This window comes from Elgaria multicarinata, chromosome 2, assembly GCF_023053635.1.
Source record: "Elgaria multicarinata webbii isolate HBS135686 ecotype San Diego chromosome 2, rElgMul1.1.pri, whole genome shotgun sequence".
Taxonomy (NCBI): Eukaryota; Metazoa; Chordata; class Lepidosauria; order Squamata; family Anguidae; genus Elgaria; species Elgaria multicarinata.
In genome coordinates this window covers 48,206,013-48,229,632 of record NC_086172.1, presented here as the reverse complement: position 1 = coordinate 48,229,632, position 23,620 = coordinate 48,206,013, and the positions used below count along the sequence as shown (strand labels likewise).

Here is a 23,620-nt window from a genome sequence, read left to right as displayed (position 1 = left end):
CATTGATCAAACACACCTGCAAGCAACACATTTAACATAACATTTAGTTAGGCCCTTAGAGTGTGTCATCACAGATGTTCTTATGAGGGATCATCCAAAGTGCAGCCAATTTTTGCAGTCCACATATGCTGGGTCTTCAGCCTACACCAACCCTGATGCCCCTGAGTGCATTGCAACAAGGAGCAGTTGGCATCAGTCACGGAGCAGAGTACGCTGCATTTATCAGCTGCTACCTTTCTAGGGTTTTCAGCGGCTGGGGTAAGAGTCTTGTGGAGTACCATGCTGCATCTATAGCAGAAGCCTATAACAGCCTGTGCTGTTGCCACATGATGATATAATTAGGCCATTCCAGGCTTCTGTGAAGGTGCCACTTAGGGAGAGTGGCTAGCATGGAACGAGCATTTCCTCCTTCCCCGTTTCCGGTCACTGCTTGATGCTTGTAATCTAGAATTTCAGTGAACCTTGACTCACGCTGTCCTTGGGAGCTATTCTTGACAGCAGTTTTGAAGCACGGGGGCCTCCTTTTCCCTAAGAAGTTTTCCGTTGCGTTGCTCTTCGCGCTTCAGCATCAAACCGTAAAGGGAGAGAGCTCTCTTGAAGAAGTGCCTTTAGAATGGTTTTCTGATCCGATATTTTTCTTTCCTTCAGATTCAGATCAATCCAGCCTGTTAAATATTTGTGCAAGAGGAGAATGCTTAGGCAAACATTACTAAAACATGTGGTGTAATGGTTAGAGTGTTGGAGTACGACTTGGGCCAGCCAGTGACTCTCGGCCTAACCTACCTCGCAGGAGTGTTGTGAGAATAAAATGGAGAGAAGGAGGGCCATGTATGCTGCCTTGAGCTCCCTGGGAAGAAAGGCGGGATAGAAATGTAAATAAATAAATAAATAATAGGCCAGTACACACACACACCATTGGGTAAAAGGTCTATGGTTTATAAATATAACTGTACCAGTGGGAACCCACAGCAAAATATTGCTTGGATGAATTAAAAGCATAGTGTCCCCTCACTGCCTCTTACTTTTCTTCCTCTGCCCCCCCTCTCTCTCTCCCCCCTCTCCCTCCCTCCCTCCCATGATTCCCATTTCATACCTCTCTCCATTTTTTCCTCCTGTTATTCATTTCACCATTCCTCTCTTTCTGCCTCTGTTCCTGCCTCCTTCTCTTTTGTCTGCTAATTTGTCTCTTTCCCCCCTTCTTCCTGCTTCTGTTGTCCCTCCTGCAAAATGGGGTTCTGCTGCATAACCTGCTGCATAAGCCATAGTCCAAACATGGTAATGTGCAGTTGTATTTGAACCTTTCATTGGGGAGGAATTAACTCTCTTCTGTTTCCCACTGCCCCAATGTTTTTACTTGCGCGCACCGTGAAGGTACCTCTCTTTTATTGTTCAGTTGCCCAATTTTGCTTACAAAGCTGTTGGCATGCTGGGGTGATTCTAGAGTTGTCTAATGCTGCTTTTAGGTATGTTGTTTCCAGGAAGAAGGTCCTGGTAGACTTTACCAATAGAAAGCCATTTCCTCCTTGAGCAATAGTATAACTTGCTTTCCTGAGGCAAAAGGTACATTGGGGATGAAAATACTTTCAAAGTTATAATAAGCAGAGAGACTGAAATGAAAACACTGGTAGGATGCCTTATTACACCACACTGTAGTACAAAAGAATATTTTAGGTTCTTAGAAACATGTAAATGCCAGAATAATTTTAGGTTGTGGACTAGTCATTACAAAGCCTTTTATTTTAAATTGGATTTTAAATTATATGCATTGGAAGTGTAGAAGCAAGGTGTTACAAAGGCTGAGGCTTTAGGAAAGGGCTGGAAATCCTTAAAATCTCTTGCAGAAAAATGTAAAGTTGATTGAAATTCATAGAAATGTCTTAAGAAATAAAACTCCAGTAAGAATTAAGTAGATTAAGAATGGGTCACAAAGGATGAAGATTGAAGCGAACCAAATGACTTAGCTGAATCTCTTTTGGACAAATCACCATGATTCCAGTAGCCTAAAGTAGAAACAAAAAGTCATTTTTTCAAACATTTCAAATCACCGAAAAGTAAATGCTGCTAATCCATTGTCTGTTGTTGTTGCTATTTTATCTTAGCTAATTTTTAGAGGTGGTGGAAAGAATTAAAAACAAATAACCCAACTGTAGAGAATATATAATGTATGGAATGGATAAGTTTTATAACGAGGTTATAAAGAGAAACAACCATTAGGAATGGCAGCTTTTAAAGAACTTTTTGCCATGAGGTAAATCTTTCCATATCAACTTCTTTGTTGAGAAACCACATAGGTGAAGCCACAGGTGGGCAGTGGAACAATTGTGTGTTGCTGAGCATTCTGGGAAGTATTGTAGAAGTCATACTTATGAATATCCATGTGGGAATCTACACTGATGTTATTCTAATGTTTTGAATGGGTTACTGTGACGCACTGCGTCACGTGACCCTGGGTCTCCAACATTGTAAATGAGTTCTACTTACCGGTTCTATTTCTTAGTTGCAGTGCGGCTACAGATTCATGTGCCTTGTTCTACTGGTAATTTTCCTCTTCCTCTTCTCTGAGAGTAGCAGAGCTGCTGGGTTTGCTCCACCCACTTCCTGTTCTCCTTCCTTTGCCCCGTTTGCTATCTTATCTGCTACAGCAGATAAATCACACCAACCTTATACTGTGCAATCACTGACAATTGCATGCAAAGGACTCAGAAGTTTTCCACCTTAGAATCTGCTTTGATTTTGAAGTATTCCCATGCATCCTGCCTTAATTGTGCACCTTTTGCAAAAGATTCGCCCGAGCCGCTGCTGTGGGTGCAGGAGCAGGATTTTAAACAAATGCTTACATCTGTGTAAGCTTTATAGATAAAGACACCAAAATTGGCACAGTAATTCAAATACCAAATTTTAATCGAATTGGGTCATCGGTTGATTTTTTATGATTTCTTTTTTAACATTTCCCCCCTCTTTGCAAAAGAGCTGAGGAGCGCTCAAAGGATTGCTGTAGCTCCATGCAGGAAAATTAACAAGAGTCTCTGCTCCCAGTCCAAAACTCATGACCAGCGGGGCTTAAATGGTGTGTTTGAAATAATCTCAACAGCTGAGGCTGCTGCTAAAACTTTTTAATTCGGTCACCCATTCAAACCCTGACCAGACCCAGCCCATCTTAGCTTCAGCAAAGTGGCTGGCTCCTATGCATTCAGGCTATTCTCTAGGACTTGTATTAAGAAGTTTTGGGAGGGAGTTTGTGTGTGCTTATGACTATTGCTGGCTAGGAACGAGGCAGGAAGTGGGCGGAGCAAACCGAGCAGCTCTGCTTACTCTCAGAGAAGAGGAAGAATGGAAAGGATTGAACAATGTGCCCTGAAGTACCGTCACAGCTAAACGTAAGTCACGCTAGCGTGCCCCGTGATACAGAGAACCGATACAGAGAACCACGTTAGAAAGGGACACTAGCAACGGTATAAGACTAGTGTAGATCCAGCCCAGGTGTCACTTGTATGCCTGCAGCACCTGGTGTAATTCCCCCTTCTTCACAATAGTTAAAGTGCAGGAGCCCTGCTCTCTTTTGTATCTGGTCAAGAGGGCAGGGTTCCTGCAGCTTTAACTGCTGTGATGAAGAGGGAATTTCACCAGGTGCTGCAGGCATACAAATGACACCTGCTGAAATTCCCTTTTCTGTACAACTGTTAAAGGTACATGAGCCCTGTCCTCCTTTTCATATGGTCACCCTAGTATTATGTGTCAGATGTTCTGATATTCCAATCAGCCTATCTATAACAGTTATTCCCAAATGATGGGTTAAGATGCACCAGTGGATTTATAGAGTTCCTGATAGGAATTCTTTTTTTGTCAAATGTAAGTCCGACTGATTTCAGTGGGGCTTTCTTCTAAATGAGTATTCTTAGGATTGCTGCCCTAGGCTGTGAGCTCACCAGTGGTCTTGATGCTTTAAATTTTTGTCCCATTTCATTCCTCCTTTCTGTTCAGGTGAATGATTGACAGATAAAATGGGAAAAAATAATGCCCACCCCCTATTTAACAGTAGGGCTGCAGGCTAGATATACTTATTTGGGAGCAAGAACCAGTTAACACATTATGCATACGATTGCAGCATAGAAATCAAACTAAAACTAAATAAATCCTTTTATAACAGTTTAAAACAGATTTTTAAAAAAGTTTTCAGGTGTCTCATTTGAAAGATAACTTGGTTTAAAATGAACTTCGAATTTAATATGAACAAATACTTTAAAGCCTACACTTAACTGAATCATGACCATCTGTCAATTACATTGTGTTAAAGGCTGCTTTTCTATGTGGAAAAAAAATATGGTGAGGAAAAATCTGACTTCTGAAATTAAGCATTAAAAATGATACAATGAGTCTGTTCAGACAACATGGAAAACCATGGTTAGACTTCTAATCCTTTTGCAGCAAATGGTTAATGGGTGTGTTTAAACCATGGTTTTGTAGTCACCATGGTTAATGAATGGTTCACATGAGACTCTGAGTCATGGTTCACATAACACACTAAGACATAATGTTTAGCTCAAAATGCTTAACCACTGTAGTTTAGTGGGTCATCTGAACACGTCAATAAGTCATCAATTGCGTTTATTATGGAGGAGTTTCTACTGGACTTAGTAATATAGCAACTCATCCCAGGCACTAACATCCAAGAGATGCCCTGTTTATTTTATTTTGTTTTCTTTAATATATTTCTACCTTACCGCTTAGTGATTTTAAACTGGCCTTTTTAAAAAGCGGTTAAATTGAGCTGGCCTAAATCTGACTTCCACATCCCGCTTTCCTGGGACCATTCCTCCCTCGCAAAAGTGGGATGGGCATTTTCAGCCATATTCATGTAAATCAAATGTTTCCAGCAGGATGGGGGCTTAGCATTTTGAGATGAGGTGGCAGAGTTGCATTAAAAAAAAACACCCTCCAAACCCCCCCCCCCCCCAAAAAAGCTTTATTTCCCCTTCAAGCAGTGGAGGAGCTACAAATGGCAGCTTGGAGGAGTCAAAGTCTTCTACAAAATGACTGAATGAGAATGATTCTAAATCATGACAAAATTTTATTTCCTGGGTCATTGTTGGTTTAAAAAAAGATGGTTGCCTCAACTTGGATGGTGGGATATTACATCTTGCTCTCACTCCTTTATTTATTTAGGTTTCTTTCCTATTCTTTGGTTTATAACCATAGGCATGCGCGGCATATTTCACCAGGGTGTATACCGAGGGTTGTTGTTTTTAAAGGCGAACAGGTATTGAATACTCAAGACACTGATGCCCTCCCTTGCGTTCAGCTTACCTGACTGTGGGTGGGGTTGGGGGAACTAAGGAGATGCTCCTCAAGCCCCAGGTGGAGCTTTGTGGTTACACTGGCTGGAGGAGGGGCTTATGAGACAGGGGCCCTCCTCTTGGCCTCTTTGAACAGGGCTCCCAGCAGACAGTCTCCCAGCAGAGCAATTCCTTTTCGCTCCTGCTGCTGCGAGGAACGCTGCTCTTTTGGAGGCAGCAGTTCTTTGGTGTGCCAGTGAAGCAGTTGGAGGGCAGCCGGAGGACTGTTCCCGCTGCATCTGGATTTCCCCCTGGATCCCTACTCAATGGCACCCTCAGTTCGGTGCTTATTGCATGAGACATTAGGGTATGTCTAGGCACACTCCGTACACCCCGTATGCATGCCCATGCGTATAGATTTTTTTCTGTCATATTTCAAAGTTCTGTTCATTATTCTTTTTTATTTTATTTTATTTTATTTATTTATTTATTTATTACATTTCTATACCGCCCAATAGCCGGAGCTCTCTGGGCGGTTCACTTTTATAAGTATCGTAAAAGGTTTTCTTCTTGACAGTGGTAATTCTCAGAAACTCTTCCCCCCCACCCGTCCCTCATAATAAACATTTTGCTGTTAAGCAGGAAAACATTTACAAGAGATGGAGTATAAAACCAACAGTTTGACCCTGCATACTTACATAATCATGAGTCAGAAGGTAAGATTGATTTTCTATCTGCATATTTGCTCTCTTGATCCGTGGTTTGTTCACAGAATAAAAGCATACTGGGATTATCACACAAGTTGTTAATTTGTTGCTGGTCTTCTGAATCACTGACTTTCTTTTGAATCTATTTGTGAATCTGTGTATATGACAGAGTATGGTTAACAGTGCACAGTTGCTTGGCACTTCTATCATCTGTATACCAACCTCACCCTTTCAGAGTTGTGCTAATGATATTCTTTATATTCCCTACCTTGGCGCCCTCCAGTTGTATTGGACTATTGTTGTTTATTCGTTCAGTCGTTTCCGACTCTTCGTGACTTCATGGACCAGCCCACGCCAGAGCTTTCTGTCAGCTGTCGCCACCCCTAGCTCCCCCAAGGTCAAGTCTGTCACCTCCAGAATATCATCCATCCATCTTGCCCTTGGTCGGCCCCTCTTCCTTTTGCCTTCCACTTTCCCTAGCATCAGCCTCTTCTCCAGGGTATCCTGTCTTCTCATTATGTGGCCAAAGTACTTCAGTTTTGCCTTTAATACCATTCCCTCAAGTGAGCAGTCTGGCTTTATTTCCTGGAGTATGGACTGGTTTGATCTTCTTGCAGTCCAAGGCACTCTCAGAATTTTCCTCCAGCACCACAGTTCAAAAGCGTCTATCTTCCTTCGCTCAGCTTTCCTTATGGTCCAGCTCTCGCAGCCATAGGTTACTACGGGGAATACCATTGCTTTAACTATGCGGACCTTTGTTGTCAGTGTGGTGTCTCTGCTCTTAACTATTTTATCAAGATTTGTCATTGCTCTCCTCCCAAGAAGTAAACGTCTTCTGATTTCCTGGCTGCAGTCAGCGTCTGCAGTAATCTTTGCGCCCAGAAATACAAAGTCTGTCACTGCCTCCACGTTTTCTCCCTCTATTTGCCAGTTATCAATCAAGCTAGTTGCCATAATCTTGGTTTTTTTGAGGTTTAACTGCAACCCGGCTTTTGCACTTTCTTCTTTCACCTTTGTCATAAGGATCCTCAGCTCCTCCTCGCTTTCAGCCATCAAAGTGGTGTCATCTGCATATCTGAGATTGTTAATGTTTCTTCCTGCAATTTTAACTCCAGCCTTGGATTCGTCAAGCCCAGCACGTCGCATGATGTGTTCTGCATACAAGTTGAATAGATAAGGTGAGAGTATGCAACCCTGCCGTACTCCTTTCCCAATCTTAAACCAGTCCGTTGTTCCGTGGTCTGTTCTTACCGTTGCTACTTGTTCGTTATACAGATTCCTTAGGAGGCAGACCAGATGACTTGGTATCCCCATACCACCAAGAACTTGCCACAGTTTGTTATGATCCACACAGTCAAAGGCTTTAGAATAGTCGATAAAACAGAAATAGATGTTTTTCTGGAACTCCCTGGCTTTCTCCATTATCCAGCGGATATTGGCAATTTGGTCTCTAGTTCCTCTGCCTTTTCTAAACCCAGCTTGTACATCTGGCAATTCTCGCTCCATGAATTGCTGGAGTCTACCTTGCAGGATCTTGAGCATTACCTTGCTGGCATGTGAAATAAGTGCCACTGTCCGATAGTTTGAACATTCTTTAGTGTTTCCCTTTTTTGGTATGGGGATATAAGTTGATTTTTTCCAGTCCGATGGCCATTCTTGTGTTCTCCAAATTTGCTGGCATATGGCATGCATCACCTTGACAGCATCATCTTGCAATATTTTAAACAGTTCAGCTGGGATACCATCGTCTCCTGCTGCCTTGTTATTGGCAATGCTTCTTAAGGCCCATTCAACCTCACTCTTCAGGATGTCTGGCTCTAACTCACTGACCTCACCATCTGAGCTATCCCCGATATTATTATCCTTCCTATACAGATCTTCCGTATATTCTTGCCACCTTTTCTTGATCTCTTCTGTTTCTGTTAGGTCCTTGCCATCTTTGTTTTTGATCATACCCATTTTTGCCTGGAATTTGCCACCGATGTTTCTAATTTTCTGGAAGAGGTCTCTTGTCCTTCCTATTCTATTGTCTTCTTCCACTTCCGCACATTGCTTGTTTAAAAATAATTCCTTATCTCTTCTGGCTAACCTCTGGAATTTTGCATTTAATTGCGCATATCTCCCCCTATCACTGTTGCCTTTTGCTTTCCTTCTTTCTTGGGCTACTTCCAGTGTCTCAGCAGACAGCCATCTTGCCTTCTTGGTTTTCTTTTTCTTTGGGACGTTTTTTGTTGCCACCTCTTGGACAATGTTGCGAACTTCTGTCCATAGTTCTTCCGGGACCCTATCTACTAAATCTAGTCCCTTAAATCTGTTCTTCACTTCCACTGCATATTCATTAGGAATATTAGTGAGCTCATATCTAACTGATCTGTGGGTCTTCCCTATTCTCTTTAGTTTGATTCTAAATTGTGCAATAAGAAGTTCGTGATCTGAACTACAGTCAGCTCCAGGTCTTGTTTTTACTGTCTGTATAGATGTTCGCCACCTTTGGCTGCAAAGGATGTAGTCAATCTGATTTCGGTGTCGGCCATCTGGTGAAGTCCATGTATAAAGCCGTCTTTTCGGTTGTTGGAAGAGAGTGTTTGTTATGCACAGTGAGTTGTCCTGGCAAAATTCTATCAGCCTATGTCCCGCTTCATTTTGTTCTCCTAGACCATGCTTACCTGTAATTCCAGGTGTCATTTGATTGCCCACCTTAGCGTTCCAGTCTCCTGTAACGAAAATAACATCTCTTTTTGGTGTATTATCCAGTAGGTAAGTCCCATCATATCCAGCCAGCATGGTCACCGGTTAGTAATAATGGGAGTTGTAGTCTGATATATCTGTGTTGGAGGCCATCAATGTGGTTGGGGAGGAGACATTTCACAAAAACATTTTCTCCTCGTATTACTGGGTTAGATTCATGAAGTTTTGATTGATTTGGTTTTTCACCAGCTCTAGTTGTCAGTAGCATTTTGAATTTGTAAAGTGAGCAAGACAAAGGCCACAAGAATTGCTACATTCTTGCTACCTGGCCTGAAGAACTTGTTCTTGATGTCATAAGAGTAGGCTGTTAGCATTTTTACATACTGTATCTAGGAGGCACTGGATTTTCTGGTGCACTTGTTGATGGTAGCAGAACTCTATTCAGGGATGTGGATATTTTGGCACAATCAAGCACACTGTGCTCTTTAGTTAGCACTCCAAGTTTACTTAATCCTCTTTTATGCCACTTAATGTTAAGCTTCCGTTTCATAATCAAATCTACGTCACTTGGGAGCTTGGCTACTGAGTATTGTTTTTAATGTTTTAATTACGATTGTCCACTACTACTTATGAAGAGGGTGCCTTGAAAAAATTGGGAAATAAACTGGTCTATGTAGCTTGTTTGCCTGATCATCTCTTCAGAATACAATAGGTTGTTTTCATAACCACCAACCCAGCATAGTTTGCCACCCACCATAGGTTAGTGTGATATGTGAACCTGGCCAAAGGCATTGTCAGCATCTGACAATGAAAGGTTGCAGTCTCAGGTTCAATCTCCAGGTAGATCTGGGAAAAACTCTGCTGGAGCCCTGGAGAGCTACTGCCTGGCAATCCAGACAATACTGAGCTAGATGGACCAAAGGTCTGACTCACCCATCTGTTTTGATAGTTGCATTACTCATCAGTGTTGAAGATGAGTTATCAGTGATACAGTTGATGAATTAATGTCATAAATACTACAGTGCTTTATGTATTGCAGAAGACACTGTGCATAGAATGCACCTGTCAACATACAGTATGACTCTTTCTTATTAATTGCTGAAAGATGTCAATTTAAAGTTGCACACATTAGCTTAATTCAGATGTCATGTTCCGGCCCTTCAAAACATAGGTTGGAGGTTTGGGAATGTCCCATGCATGTTCCCTTATTCCACTAGACCTGTCCTTTCACTTTCTCACTAGGGATTCCTTACATTCCTGCTAGTAAGTAACCATGCTTTGCCGTGGTGTCTGAATTGAGCAGTCTGGTAGCACTGAACAGGATTTATCTCTAAACCATGGTTTATACTTCAAATAATAATGATTTTGTATCTGGTCAAGAGGGCAGGGTTCCTGCAGCTTTAACTGTTGTGATGAAGAGGGAATTTCACCAGATGTGGCATGCATACAAATGACACCTGCTGAAATTCCCTTTTCTATACAACTGTTAAAGATACAGGAGCCCCTGTCCTCCTTTTCATATGAGTTAAGGCAGAGGTCAGGAGGACTCCCAGACTAGGCACGTGGTCTTTTAGGGGAAGTGTAACCCCATCTTAGACTAGTAGTAAAGCCCCATCCAGATAGTTGGTTTCCAAACCCACAGTACATCCGTCTTGTCTGGATTTCAGTTTGTTTACCCTCATCCACCCCAAAACAGCCTCGAGACACAGATTCATGGGTTAAACACTTCCATGGAATGTGTAGATAGAAATGAGAGGTAGAGCTGAGTCTCATCCACATACTGGTGATATTTCAGCCCACCCTCCATATGACTTCCCCCACCAGTGTTATATAGATGTTATTCTGTTTCCATAATCACATTGAAGTATATTCTTACCCACTGAAAACTCAAATGTGGCCAAGAGCCAAACTAGATGAAACACCAATTAGCGACAACAGTAAGTAAATAGTAGAATTGGTGGTGGTGGTGGTAAGGGAGCTTTAACACACACACACGGTCCTAATCTGGATTAGGAACCCTGTGCCTTCTATTTGCAATGGAAGAAAAGCTTCCATTGACACAAATGGGAGCTTTACTACTAATGCAAATAGTCCAGGAAATCTGCAATACAAGGTAGATAAGCGTGAGCAGGGCCCTCAGTCTGGAACAGGACTGCAGCACGGGCAAAGGGTTCAGGGTCCGCTGCACCAAGAGCCCAATTCAGATTATGACCCGAATCTGCTATTTACTTTAAAAAAACAACGATTCACACAATTGCTAATAGTGTGAATGGCTTCTTGTCTAGTTGGGCTCCCACTTGTACCCTCCTGTGAACAAATTACTACCATGCATTCTTATGCAGTTTGATCTTTTTAAATAAAATATTTTCCTCTATTTTTAGAATAAATGTATTTGTTATCCTTGGCCTTTGTATCAATAGGTAGAACTAAGTGAGACACACAGGAAATCAGATGGAAGAGGAAGTCAGGGACACTGAGACTTTGATTGAAGGAATACTCGCCCAATCAGGAGGTGACACAGCAGTCAGTGACTCAGCACTCTCAGGAGTCAGTCAGGGCTGGAGAGAAGTTAGTTAGAAGCTATGTTTGTTTGAGGCAATAAAGGTTTTATTTTTATATAATACCGCATTCCTCATTTGCAACAAACCCATCTTTGAAACAGCCTTAAAATGGAATTTCCCAAATGCACAAGAAAAGCCACACTTTTCTCATGTCTTGGGAATACCTGTAAGCAGGTGTGGACTTAATCAGTGCCTGGTCTTTTTAAATCACTCCCAATTTCCTTTAAAAAGAGTTAGAAATATGTGTGATGTATCTGCTTTCTGTGGGTCAACTGGACATGACTAGACATTGTTTTCATAGAATCATAGAATAGTAGAGTTTATTTATTTATTTATTACATTTTTATACTGCCCAATAGCTGAAGCTCTCTGGGCGGTTCACAAAAATTAAAATCATGAGCATGAAAACAACCAACAATCTAAAAACACAAATACAAAATACAATATAAAAAGCACAACCAGGATAAAACCACACAGCAAAAATTGATATAGGTTAAAATATGGAATTAAAACAGCAAAGTTAAAATTTAAGTTAATAGGGGCCTATAAGGCCATCGAGTCCAACCCCCTGCTCAATGCACATCTAACTTGATTTTGGGAGGTTGCAGAATAGTCTTAACCAGTACATGTTTTGAATATCCTTTGTATGATCCATCCATCACCCAGGGAACCAAAATCACATCTCCTGAGATTTCTAGTTGAAATTCTAATATGTTAAGAGTTGTTATGAGGTAGGTTCCCCAGCTCAATTGCATGAAGTTATTCATGCCTTGCTCAGCTCCTAATTGGTTTTTGGATGAGCATTGCCTCCTTCCAGATTGTAAGATATTCACCAGGGCTTATTTCCCTTCTTTGATTGTGTGGACCGGGCCGGTCCTGGCCTAGGTTTCAAGCTGCTGAAGCATCTTCTTCCATCCCCTCAAATATTTCTGCATCATGAACATACGATGATATGAGATTGCAACACAGCCAGATTGTTTTGCCAGTCTTTGTGGGTTTGAATGGCATATGTTCCCTTTTTGGACATCTTCCTCTTAATGCCATTAATTGTTCATCAGCTGTAACATTCTTGTTCGGCATGAAACATTGTGGGAAAGTCTTGGTAAATGCATCCTACAGGGGCAAGCTCATCTCTCACGTTAGTAGTTCAATGCTAAAGCTGATGATCAAAACTTGGGACTTGTTTGATATTTTTTAAGGATGCCAGTGACATTGTGCCCTGGGAAGTGTTGAGGAAACCTTCAACATATTTTTCAAAGATCGTTGCTCAAAGAGAGAAAAGTAATAATCTAAAGGCCCTTTATTCAGAGTTGCCATTATGCTTGGCTGAAGGTGAGGGGACAGGCTGTTTGCAAATGTTTGCAGGTGCAGTTAGGGTTAGAGTGACCCCAAAAGCCAGATCTGAATGTTTTGTGCAAAATGAGAGCTATTATGGAGTGGGGAGGGAGCCTAGTTTTGCTCAGTCACAAGGGGAGTTCTAACTGGGAAGAAATGTTTTGAAAAGACAGAGTTGTAAAGGAGTTCTGAAAAATCCTAGGCTTCCACTGAGCCATAAGTATTGTTCATAGTGATGTTTTGGAAAGTGAGTAATTTGTATATTATGAAAATAGACAAAAATGGTTTCACCCACTTCACGCCTTTCTCACAAGAAATGGAAAGAACAGTTTCTGGGCTGAGCACCTGCCAACATCATGAGTAACAAAGGACACAATCCTGTGCGGGTTTAGACAAACAAAAAAAGTCCTGCAACTACCAGCATGTCCCAACCATTAATCCTATATGCGCTTCCCTGGGAATAAGTTTTATTGAAGTAAATTGAGCTTACTTTTGAGTAGTGACATATAGGATTGTACTGTAATACATTTAAAATGCATTTTGCTGGGTCACTTTCACCCCAGCACTTTATGTGCATGTTTTTTTTCAGTTGTCCAAAGCATTCCAACAGGGTAAAACTGATCAAGAGTCTTATGACTTTTTTCCCCAGTGTTGTCAGGGTTTGTTTGACTCCACAGAGTTAAATACTCTGCTATACTACACGCTAGTAGTATATGCATATTTTGATTTTATATGAGGAATTAGACACCCCCAGATGCCAAGAGAGTAGAAAGAAATTAATTATTAGGCTTCTTCGTAGTCTTGGCACCTGATTATTATAATTTTGGAGATGGTTGAATTTTTAAGAGAGAATCTCTTTCATTTGAGGAAGAAAGCAGCAGAAAATGTAATTCTACTTCTTCCTTCTTATTACATAATGAGTGACACGGAATTCATATTTTTATTTAAATTTTCATTTTAAAATGTTCTGCAAGTTTTCAAGACAGAGACATAGCTGTTCCAATGTAAACTAAAATGCATAGCTCCTCTGTGTCCTGTGCTTGATGGATTATCTGATGTTATCTCTGGGGCCAAACATGTAGCAAGCAAGCAAGCAAGCAAGCAAGAATGTTTATAAGCAACATGCTTGTATACAATTTCATGGGTAAAATCTAATATTCTGAATACTTGGAAATTGACAATAATAAGGATTTTGTGTGCCCTTGCTGAGGATCTCTAGCTCTTGAACTTTAATCTTAGGTCTCTCTCTCTCCCACCTCCAATCTTTTTTTGTGGTTTGCAAAAATAGCCATTCATATACACATTTTGCCTTTTATGAATAATTTGTTGACAGTTACGGCTTGAGCCAGTAAAGCCCTTACTAACACAGAAATATATTTAGCAATGGTGGTTGAATTTTATAGCATGCTATACTTAATCCCTCAGGCTGATTTAACATATGCCTCTAGAGATTCCATGAAAATTGAGTTTTTATATAATGTTTAAAATTCAGTACATAATATTTTATTCCCATGGTATCTCATACAGCATAATACTATCAATGACTATATGATGACTATATGTTGCCTACAGTAGTGGAGATGGGATGCCTTTCAGTTCCAGTTGTTGGGAGGAAGGTGATATTGCATTCAAATGATGCAAGACTTGCTATGAAGCTGACTAAGTACATGTTAGAGCACATAGAGTTTCATCACACCAGCGATTTATCGCACTCTCATCATGCCTGGTATGTGCTTTTGCAGCACAGTACTCACATGACATCGCCCCTGTCCTATGCTTATCTCGCCTCTTCCCCACCTTTTTTTGTCTTATTTTGGAGCAGGGAAAGTCTGGTTTTTCCCCTCCCGGCACAATACAGCTGCTCTTTCGACCTATATGATGCTGTCCTTATGCTATATCAGACCATCCGCTTTTTGTTGGGTGCGTGTGTGTTGGAGGGTGGTCTCACTGAAAAAAGAGGAGGGCTGGGTTCTCCGCTCAACTGTGAAAGGGTAGGGAGAGAGGGCTGAATATCCCGCAGAAAAAACAAGCCCCACCCATGCCAGGACTCACAGAGCAGGTTCCCTCTGCTTCGAAATTGGAAATGGAGCTCCGTTGACCAGCTTCTCTGCACTGATTTTTGGAGCAGACTGCTCCGTTTTTGGATAACCATTACATTATGCCTATGGAAATTAACAAAAATACTTACAGCTCTGTCATTTTTAAAGATAAAGAGATGAAACTTAGCACAGTGATAGCCCTTATGGAGGGCTTTAGCCATGCCAAGGTTGAATCAGATCCATTAGTGCCTTGATTTTTGAGGATTTTTTTTAATATCCCCCCCTCAAACCATTCTCCTGATACTCCACCAATGCAAAATTCCACCTGTTTGCATTTGTGGAGGATCTGTTTTCCTTTACTTTGATAATGCATTACTGTGCATCTCCAGTTCATAAAAATAGAGATCTGCTGGACCCAAGGGTCCAACATTCTGTTCACACAGTGGCCAACTGGCTGCCCGTAGGAAGCCGACAAACAAGGCATGAGTGCAGTAGCACTCACCCACTCATGTTCCCCAGCAATTGGTATACACAGGCATGCTGTCTCTGATACTGGAGACAGAATATAGCAACCAGAATTAGTAGTCATTTTTAGCCTTATCCTCCATGAATCTGTCTAATTCCCCTTTTAAAGTCATCCAGGTTGGGAGCCATCACTACATCTTGAGGTAGCTAATTCCATAGTTTAATTATGCACTGCATGAAGAGGTGCTTCCTTTTATCTATCCCAAATCGCCCACCAATCAGCTTCATTTGATGACTCCGGGTTCTACTATTATGAGATAGTGAGAAAAATATCTCCCTATCCACTTTCTCCACACCATACATAATTTTGTACACCTGTATCATGTCTCCTCGTACTTGCCTTTTCTCCAAGCTAAACAATCCCAGATGTTATAACCTTTCCTCGTAGGGGAGTTGCTCCAGGACCTTGATAATTCCATTTGCCCTTTTCTGAATATTTTTCATCTGTACAATGTCCTTTTTTAGATGTAACTATACGCAGATGCTTCATTCCATACTCAAGTAACCATCCAGTAGAGCTCTTCAGAGTGGTCTGGGATTTATTAACATCTATTCCAGTAAATGGAGGTTTGGATTCATCAGAAGCTCACTGTAACCTTTTTGCTGATCATTTTGAGGTTAACATTGTTTGCCTCTGCTTTGCAGTGACCTTGATGCTCTTATTGTGACAGACCCAAACAAGATGTCCAATGTTGTATCTATCCCAGTTGAGTGGGATCAGTTTCAGTTGATGCTGCCTAAGGACATGCCTGCAGTAATGCTTCTGACAATAGGCTTGCTTGATCCTTACCCCTCATGGCTGATTAAAGCTAGCTAGGAGTGTGTCCAGCCTGTGGTGAATGGGTGTTTTTTTTCCTGTTGTGGAGTGGCACCTGCTGCCCTTAAAGAGACAGTGGTGCAGCCACTCCTGAAGAAATCTTCACTGGACCTAGTGGTCCTCAACAACCACTGTATGGTTGTAAATGTTCCTTTTAGGGTGAGGGTCCTTGAAAGAGTTTTGGTTGTGCAACTGCAGGTGTTTGGGGATGATACCAATTATCTAGACCCATTTCAGTCTGGGTTCATGTCTGGATTCAGGAATCAATCATAGTCCTTCTGTACTAGTTCAGTGGGTTGGGAGTTCAGGGTATTGAAGTGGCCCCACTTCTACCTGCAGGGTTGTTTCCAGAGAGTGGCATTGGGACAGTGTTTCTTTGTCCCATGGCAATTGTGCTGGGGAGTGCTGTAGGGTACCACCTTGTCCCCAATGCTGTTTAACATCTATTTGAAACCATTAGGAGTAGTCATTAGGAGATTTGTAGCAAAGTGTCACCTAGCTCTGTTACTTGGTTACCTCTGAATCAGGGAAGACTGTGCAGGTCCTGGACCAGTGCCTAGATGCAGTGGTGGGTTGGAGGATCAGTCCAGTTGGGTCACGACAAAGCTGTTGCTGCCATGTCGGGCATGGAGGAAATTATGTAAGTGGGTGCCATGTTGCTGATTGGGATTCTGAGGTGGGTCTCGGGGCTGGCCGGCTGAAGATCACTGCTCTAGGAGGCATTAAATCACTTGTACAATGGAACTGATGGGACCCACTGTTTCCAGAAAGGAATCAGCTATTCAGAGGTGGGGGCCGAAGCACCCCATTGGATTCTGACCCTTATCTCAGACTAGCCACTTGCTCCTCATTTTGTCCTAATCTATGTGTGTTAAACTCTCCAAACTTCATGGATTGAGTGAGGCTTGTCTGTTATTGTTAACGACTCTCAGAATCCAGTGCTAAAGCATTGTGTTAGTAAGATTACAGCACAGGCACAGCTGAATGCTCCTGTCTCATCTTTCTCCCCTTCAAATGAAAGCATGGCCCCTGTGTGCACTCAAGAAAGATTTCTGGTTATTCTCTCAGCTATGGAACAGAGTGGCAGAAACAGTAACCATCATCCTGTGTTTTCCAAGAATGCAGATTCTATTCAGAGTATAACGAGAAAGAGATTTGCTTCCTTGCTGCAAAATAGGTTGCAGTGAACTTGGAGGAACGCTAATACTAATAATAATCCCTTGCATTATCCAAATAACTGAAAGCAGGAAGCACTATGATGATTGCTTGGATTTATTCTGATATTTAGTACAACTAATGCTAGCATTATAAGGGAGTTTTGTAAACACAGTCTTCTATGAAATAGATGGAAGGGAACTCAAGGGTCATCTAGTTCAGCCTCCTGCTGGTGCAGGAAATCTGCTGCTGCGTCATCGCTAGCAGCCATCCAGCCGCTGCTTAAAAACTTCTACCGAAGGAAATATATTCAGCATTTATATATATTCAATTGCAGTATGCAAGAAAAAAAAATTAGTTTCCCCCTTCATTTTTGTTGTTAAAATTTTCATTCATTTTGTTATAGATTTACTAGAATTACATTTGTTTAGTTACTGATTTGGAACTAGTTCATTAATTTCTGCAACTCCCATTCATTTTCATTCATCATTGATTCAATGGGTAACCCATCCATTCTTCTGCAGCCCGTATCTTCAGTGTCTTCCATCTTATTGACATTACATTTTTAGGTGTCCAACTACTCCTTCAACACATCAGATTTGCCAAATTTCAGACAGATTGGGGAAAGGGTTCCTATTGTAGAGGCAACAGTGCTTTTATTGGGAGACCCAGCTGGTCTGCTCCTGCTTGTAACTTCCGTGTCATCCATCTAATAGGCATGGAATTTTCTTGATGTACCACCCATCCAAAGGATCAGAGTTATCAGATTTCAAAGAGATAGGACAAAGAGCCCCCATTTTATAGGAAAGATGAAAAGGCAGTACCAGAGCGTTGGTACCTCTCCCTCCCTCCCCTTCCCTGTACAGTCTGTTCTAGTAGTGCTTAGGGTGACCATATGAAAAGGAGGACAGGGCTCCTGTATCTTTAACAGTTGAACAGAAAAGAGAATTTCAGCAGAAGTCATTTGTATATATGCAGAACCTGGTGAAATTGCCTCTTCATCGTAACAGTTAAAGCTGCAAGAGCCCTGCCCTCTTTTGTATCTGTTCAAGAGTGCCCAGCTCCTGCAGCTTGTTCTGCTGAAATTCCTTTTTCTATGCAACAGTTAAAGATACAGAAGCCCTGTCCTCTTTTTCATATGGTCACCTTAGTAGTGCTGCAACTGAAACCAATGAGAAACAAAAAGATTTTCATTTGGAACTCATTTATTTGATTACCTTTCATTTATAAAACTTAAACAAATGAAATTAATGCAGTTTATTCATTTCTTTACAAAACTAACAAATGGACACCTTTAATAGCTAGTCCTGTTATCAGTTATTCATTTATCTAATGTCACCAATGTGTATGGCACTTTCCAGAGTAATAGGAAGGAAGGCATCTGCCCCAAGGAGCTCACAAACTAAAATCAACATAGGGGAGGAGACATGAGGAAAGGGAGGAATGTGTGTTGAGTTTAGTTTCACATATCTATGCTTAGTTTCAATCGGGATGAGAATAAGCAGCACCTACATCTCGAGGGTGCATCTCCAAGGGAGGGGGTTATGTGCGTGTTCAATTTGATATACGTTTTATTTTACTTTTTTAAAGAAGGAACTTGCTAAGCAACAAAGCTTAACCCATGACAACATGGTGCATACTGTGTTTGAGAATATGCATTAAAGCATGACAGAGCTGACAAGGTGCGATTGTTTTATTATGTGCTATAATACCTGCTTGTAAAAGTTAATTATATGGATAACAGACAACTGTATAGTCTTACCACATTCTTACTACATTTGCTTGTTCGACACAAAAGAACGCAGCTGCACTCAACAACACTGATGTTCAATTGCGTTAAAGGTTTTTATGTAAGTGATATTCCCATCAAATCACTGCACTGGCTGCTTAGCCATTTTGGTAATCTCTCTCAATTTGACTTCCTTGGTTTCTCTCCCCCACCCTCCTCCCTGCACAGATACCCCTTCACAGAGGGTGCAGTTTATTCTTGGAACAGAAGATGACGACGAGGAGCACATTCCACACGACCTGTTCACAGAACTTGATGAACTTTGCTGGCGTGAAGGAGAGGATGCTGAGTGGAGGGAGACTGCCAGGTGAATACTTTTTCAGGATGCATTTTGTTTTAGCACTCAAGGGACATTGTGGGACTTTTTAAAGAGACAGGGGAACCCAAAATGCCCCTTTAGGTTTAAACCAAGCATGTCATTTAAATCCATTGTTACAACACATGTCGCTCCTCAAAGCCAGATGTTGTCATCTGGATTTAGCATTTTATAGGTCAGTATGGGTTTGGGGGAAAATAATAATGAAATTGGCAAAGAATAAATCTATTAATATGAAAGGTCTTTAGCTAGGATCACTCTATGCTGAAAATGTTGAAGATATTTCAGGTCTACCTCTGGAGAAAATCAGAATGACTTTCATATTACGATTGCAAACTGGATTTAAACTGAAACTCCAAAGAATAGCAAAGTTAGAAAATATAGGTATGTTGCCAGTAAGTCTTGTTATTAAACCTACTTTTTCCTGATTAGATAACATTATATAGTGAATGATGACTATTTCTGTAATGAGGTAGAGAAGGTATTACATAATGCTTTATGTAGCACTAATCCTGAAATAATAAGCTTTTAGGGTAAATCCTAAACCTAACACAGTTCCTGTAAAGCAGGCATTGATCTGCTGATAATTCTAGAGAATGTGAACAGAGGCATTCCTTACCCTCAGCTAATAAATATATTCTGTGTATACTGTTCTACTTGGTAGCCTTAGGAAAGCCATTATTTCATAGCCTAACTAGTTCTACAGGGTTGTTGTGCATCCAAATCCTTGCTCTGAATTCCTTGGAGAAAGGTTGGGATACCAAATCAATAAATGAATGTGTGTAAAAGTAGTTATGCAACTATTAGCTAGGGAAAGAATGCATACAATGTTTGGGTTCACATAACACAATAACCCCACATTCAGGACTGAGTATGGGTTGAGTGTGGGTTGCTGCTGAACCGTGGGTTGTTGTGCCGTCTGTACCCAGTTGCACTATTAAGCATGGTTTGTTAACCATGAACAACACATGAACACATGGTTTGTTGTTGAGTTGTGAACTGTGAATTTGGATTTCTATGACTCTGACCAGCAGATTCTGCTATCTGTGCAACTTTTTCTGAGTCAGACTTGCAAATTGTTTTTTTTATTATTATTATTTTTGGGGAAGATTTGTGCAAATACTTTTGGGAGGATTTGCACATTAATGCAAATGTGCATTTGCAAATGAACAAATTGTTTGTACAAAAAAATCAAATTCTGTCAATGGGCGGATGACAGAATGAAAGACCCGACTCCACAAAACACAGATGGAACTGATTTAATAAAATCCCAAGCAAGCCGTATGCTAGCCAGTATTATTATCTTTATAATCATGCTTTCGCAGAGGGGCCCCCAACCCTGTGGAACAGATTGATGGCGCACAGGGGACAGGGTTTCAGAGAGAAAAAATCACCGCTCTTCCATTCACAGAATCCTCTGCTGGATTGAAGAGCCTTTTATGAACAGAAGTTTGGAAAGAACCCAAAGAGGAGAGGAGTGACATTGCCTCTAGTTTTACAAAATCCATGTGTGTGAGAGAGACAGAGAGAAGCTATTTCTGTGTTTTTACTATTGCACACACATGACTGCCTTTTCAATTCTCAAATGGAAAGAGGTGACAAAACTTTTTTTTATTTGCTTAGGTGGTTGAAGTTTGAAGAAGATGTTGAAGATGGGGGAGAGAGGTGGAGTAAACCATACGTTGCCACTTTGTCACTTCATAGCTTGTTTGAACTGAGAAGTTGTATCCTCAATGGCACAGTGTTGCTAGACATGAGAGCAAACTCTTTAGAAGAAATTGCAGGTGAGTGAGCATTTTAAACAGCACTGTGTAGAGTCAACCCCTCTGAGGGCCAATTTACATATTATGCCCTCTATGTGAAAGGTGCCCTCTTCCCTGGCATGTGCAACGTAGAAAATAGGTGTGTCCTGCATGTATTGTGCACCTTGCAGATCTCTGAATAGCTTTTTGGTGAGATTCACATGGAGCTGTAATTCTTTAAGTTAGTTCCAAGGACTTTAAGCGACAGTCTGTGCGCTAGAGCGTGGCCCTTGCTTGTTCACACTGGGAGAATCTCACATCTCAAAACCAGAGAAGCATCTAAATTATGTTTTTGCGTTTCACTTTATCAAACTAAGTTGGTTACATAGTTCAAATTTTGAATGAAAAAGGCAGAAAAGTACTTCGAGTAAATGAGTGACAGTGCAATCCTGTACATTATGGGGCCAATTGCTAAACTAGCCTTCGCACCCTGGACCTAAACCTTCAAATCACAGTGACCAACAATTCAACCCTATGCATGTTTATTCAGAAGTAAGTCCCCACTGAGTTCAGGTAAATTGAGTATAGGATTGCAGCCTGAATGAAATAGATTTACAGCTAGATAATGACTTCAAACATTTGAATAAAATAAAATTTCCAGAAAACAAAATATTGTATTAATAACACACTGTTTAAAAATCATAGAATCATAGAAAAGCAGAGTTGGAAGGGGCCTACAAGGCCATCGAGTCCAACCCCCTGCTCAATGCAGGAATCCACCCTGAAGCATCACTGACAGATGGTTGTCCAGCTGCCTCTTGAATTCCTCTAGTGTGGGAGAGCCCACAACCTCCCTAGGTAACTGATTCCATTGTCGTACTGCCAAAGACTAGATGCCAATATCAAGGCATCTAGTCTTTGCAGGACGCATCCTTTTCATAAGTCTGGTCCTCTGTCACTGAGATTCAGATGAGTTACTGGGTTTGTCCAACAGATTGGGCATGTCTTGGCCGAGCTGACCTTTTTTCCCCTTTGGATGGCAGACATTTTTCTCCTAAATGCCATATCCCAAACAGCTTTTGAAAATCTCCTAAGTTCTAAAAGTAGGTTGCTGTGCGGCATGGTGAGGGCAGCTGTTTGAGAAACAAAACTCCCCAGAAGGGACGCAGAGATAGTTGCAAGGATGTCTCGATCTCACTCACTGTAAACATATTCAGTTTATAAACTCTCCTTGATGTTGTGGATTCCATTCTTCTATCTCTTAGACTGGAATCCTGTACATGCTTACTCAGGAGTAAGTCCTATTGAACTCAGTGAGGACCTACTTCTGAATAGACATGCATAGGATTGTGTTGTTGGTCACTGTGGTTTGATGGTTTAGGACCAGTTGGGCAAGACTAGTTTAGGAATTAGCCCATTTTTTATATATAAAAAAATGTTTAAGTGGATGTAGAGAAATAAGCGACAGTGGGTACTTGTTGGCTTCAAAGATGCTGTCAGTCTAGGCATTTCTCTTAGCATCATTGGCTGTAAATCTATTTCTTTCATCGTTGGGTCCTGTAATTGCTGAAGCACTCAGGAAGCTGCTGCCTGCAACTTAGGATTACTGTTTATGTCTGCAAGTGTTGAGTTCAGAGATGAGTGTTGAGTTCAGAGATCTTCCAGCACAGGAATGAGTCAGACTATAACAAAGTCCTTGCCTCTCTAGATTGCTGCCAGCTATCTTGTCACTCATCAGTCAAATAACAATGCTGTATTTCCAATAAGTTTTGCAAAACATTCTCCATTTTGGAATCGCTACCATTGTTCTAAAGGTGTGTAGGCTCCAATAAAAGTTCCTGTGTTCTATTCGTAGGCTCTTTGACTGTTTAAAATAACATTAGGGTAGGTTTTTGCTTTTACTGCCTTAGTTTTCTTACCCCACCCTTACTTTCACTGTAAGGGCTTTTAGTGACTACTATGTTTGACTGTGTGCAGTTAATTCTACTTCAAAATTGTATTTACTATTGTTGTATTATGGTACCAGTGACAGATTGGGATTGGTACCAGTGTCTGATGATGTAGCATCCATTGTTAAGGCCCATAAGCAGTCCAAAATAACTATTTTTTTCCATCCTAATTCTGAGAAAAGAAAATTACCAGTTAATGAATTACCAAACATTGAGTCCAGGCCAGCTGATGAGATTTTGGACTGGTCACTGGGCCCGCATTGTAAAATGAAGCCCCTGGTGAGAGATGATACTGAGAATTTCCTCTCCTTTCCAGCACAATAATCCTACAATTAACTTGCTTACTTTCTCTCTCTCTCTCTGTGTGTTCTTTTATACATCATTTGATCATTGCTACTGCTTGATTTTCAATTCAATCCATGGCATGTCTACTCAGAAGTAAATTCTATTGCATGCCATGGGTCTTCCATGCACTAATTTGAAGGGGTGTCTGAATTTTGTTGTAGTTGTCTCTGGAAATGCTGTGTATTTAGGGACCATGGCTTTTTGTGAGTGAAGGGTTTAAGCTTCCTCCCTCCCCTTCCCTCGCAATTTCTTTTTTTAAAAAAAAATCCCATGTATTTGATTTTTAAAGAATTTCTGTTCCTCAAGTCCCTATCTGACTTCATAGTGTGACGGAGCCACTTATGGAGCCTCAGAGCTGACCAGAAGGGAGGGGGGAGGG

The 23,620-nt window shown here is 41.1% G+C and overlaps 1 protein-coding gene across 5 annotated transcripts in view; it reads left to right on the top strand.

Moving 5' to 3' along the window:
• SLC4A10 (solute carrier family 4 member 10) overlaps positions 1–23,620 on the top strand; it is a 172,041-nt gene that overhangs the window by 84,255 nt on the left and 64,166 nt on the right. For all 5 annotated transcript variants that reach the window (XM_063116471.1, XM_063116473.1, XM_063116470.1 and 2 more), the window contains exons 4-5: positions 19,058–19,196; positions 20,829–20,989. In XM_063116471.1, coding sequence (XP_062972541.1) covers positions 19,058–19,196; positions 20,829–20,989 — 300 coding nt within the window. The remainder of the gene's footprint in view (positions 1–19,057; positions 19,197–20,828; positions 20,990–23,620) is intronic.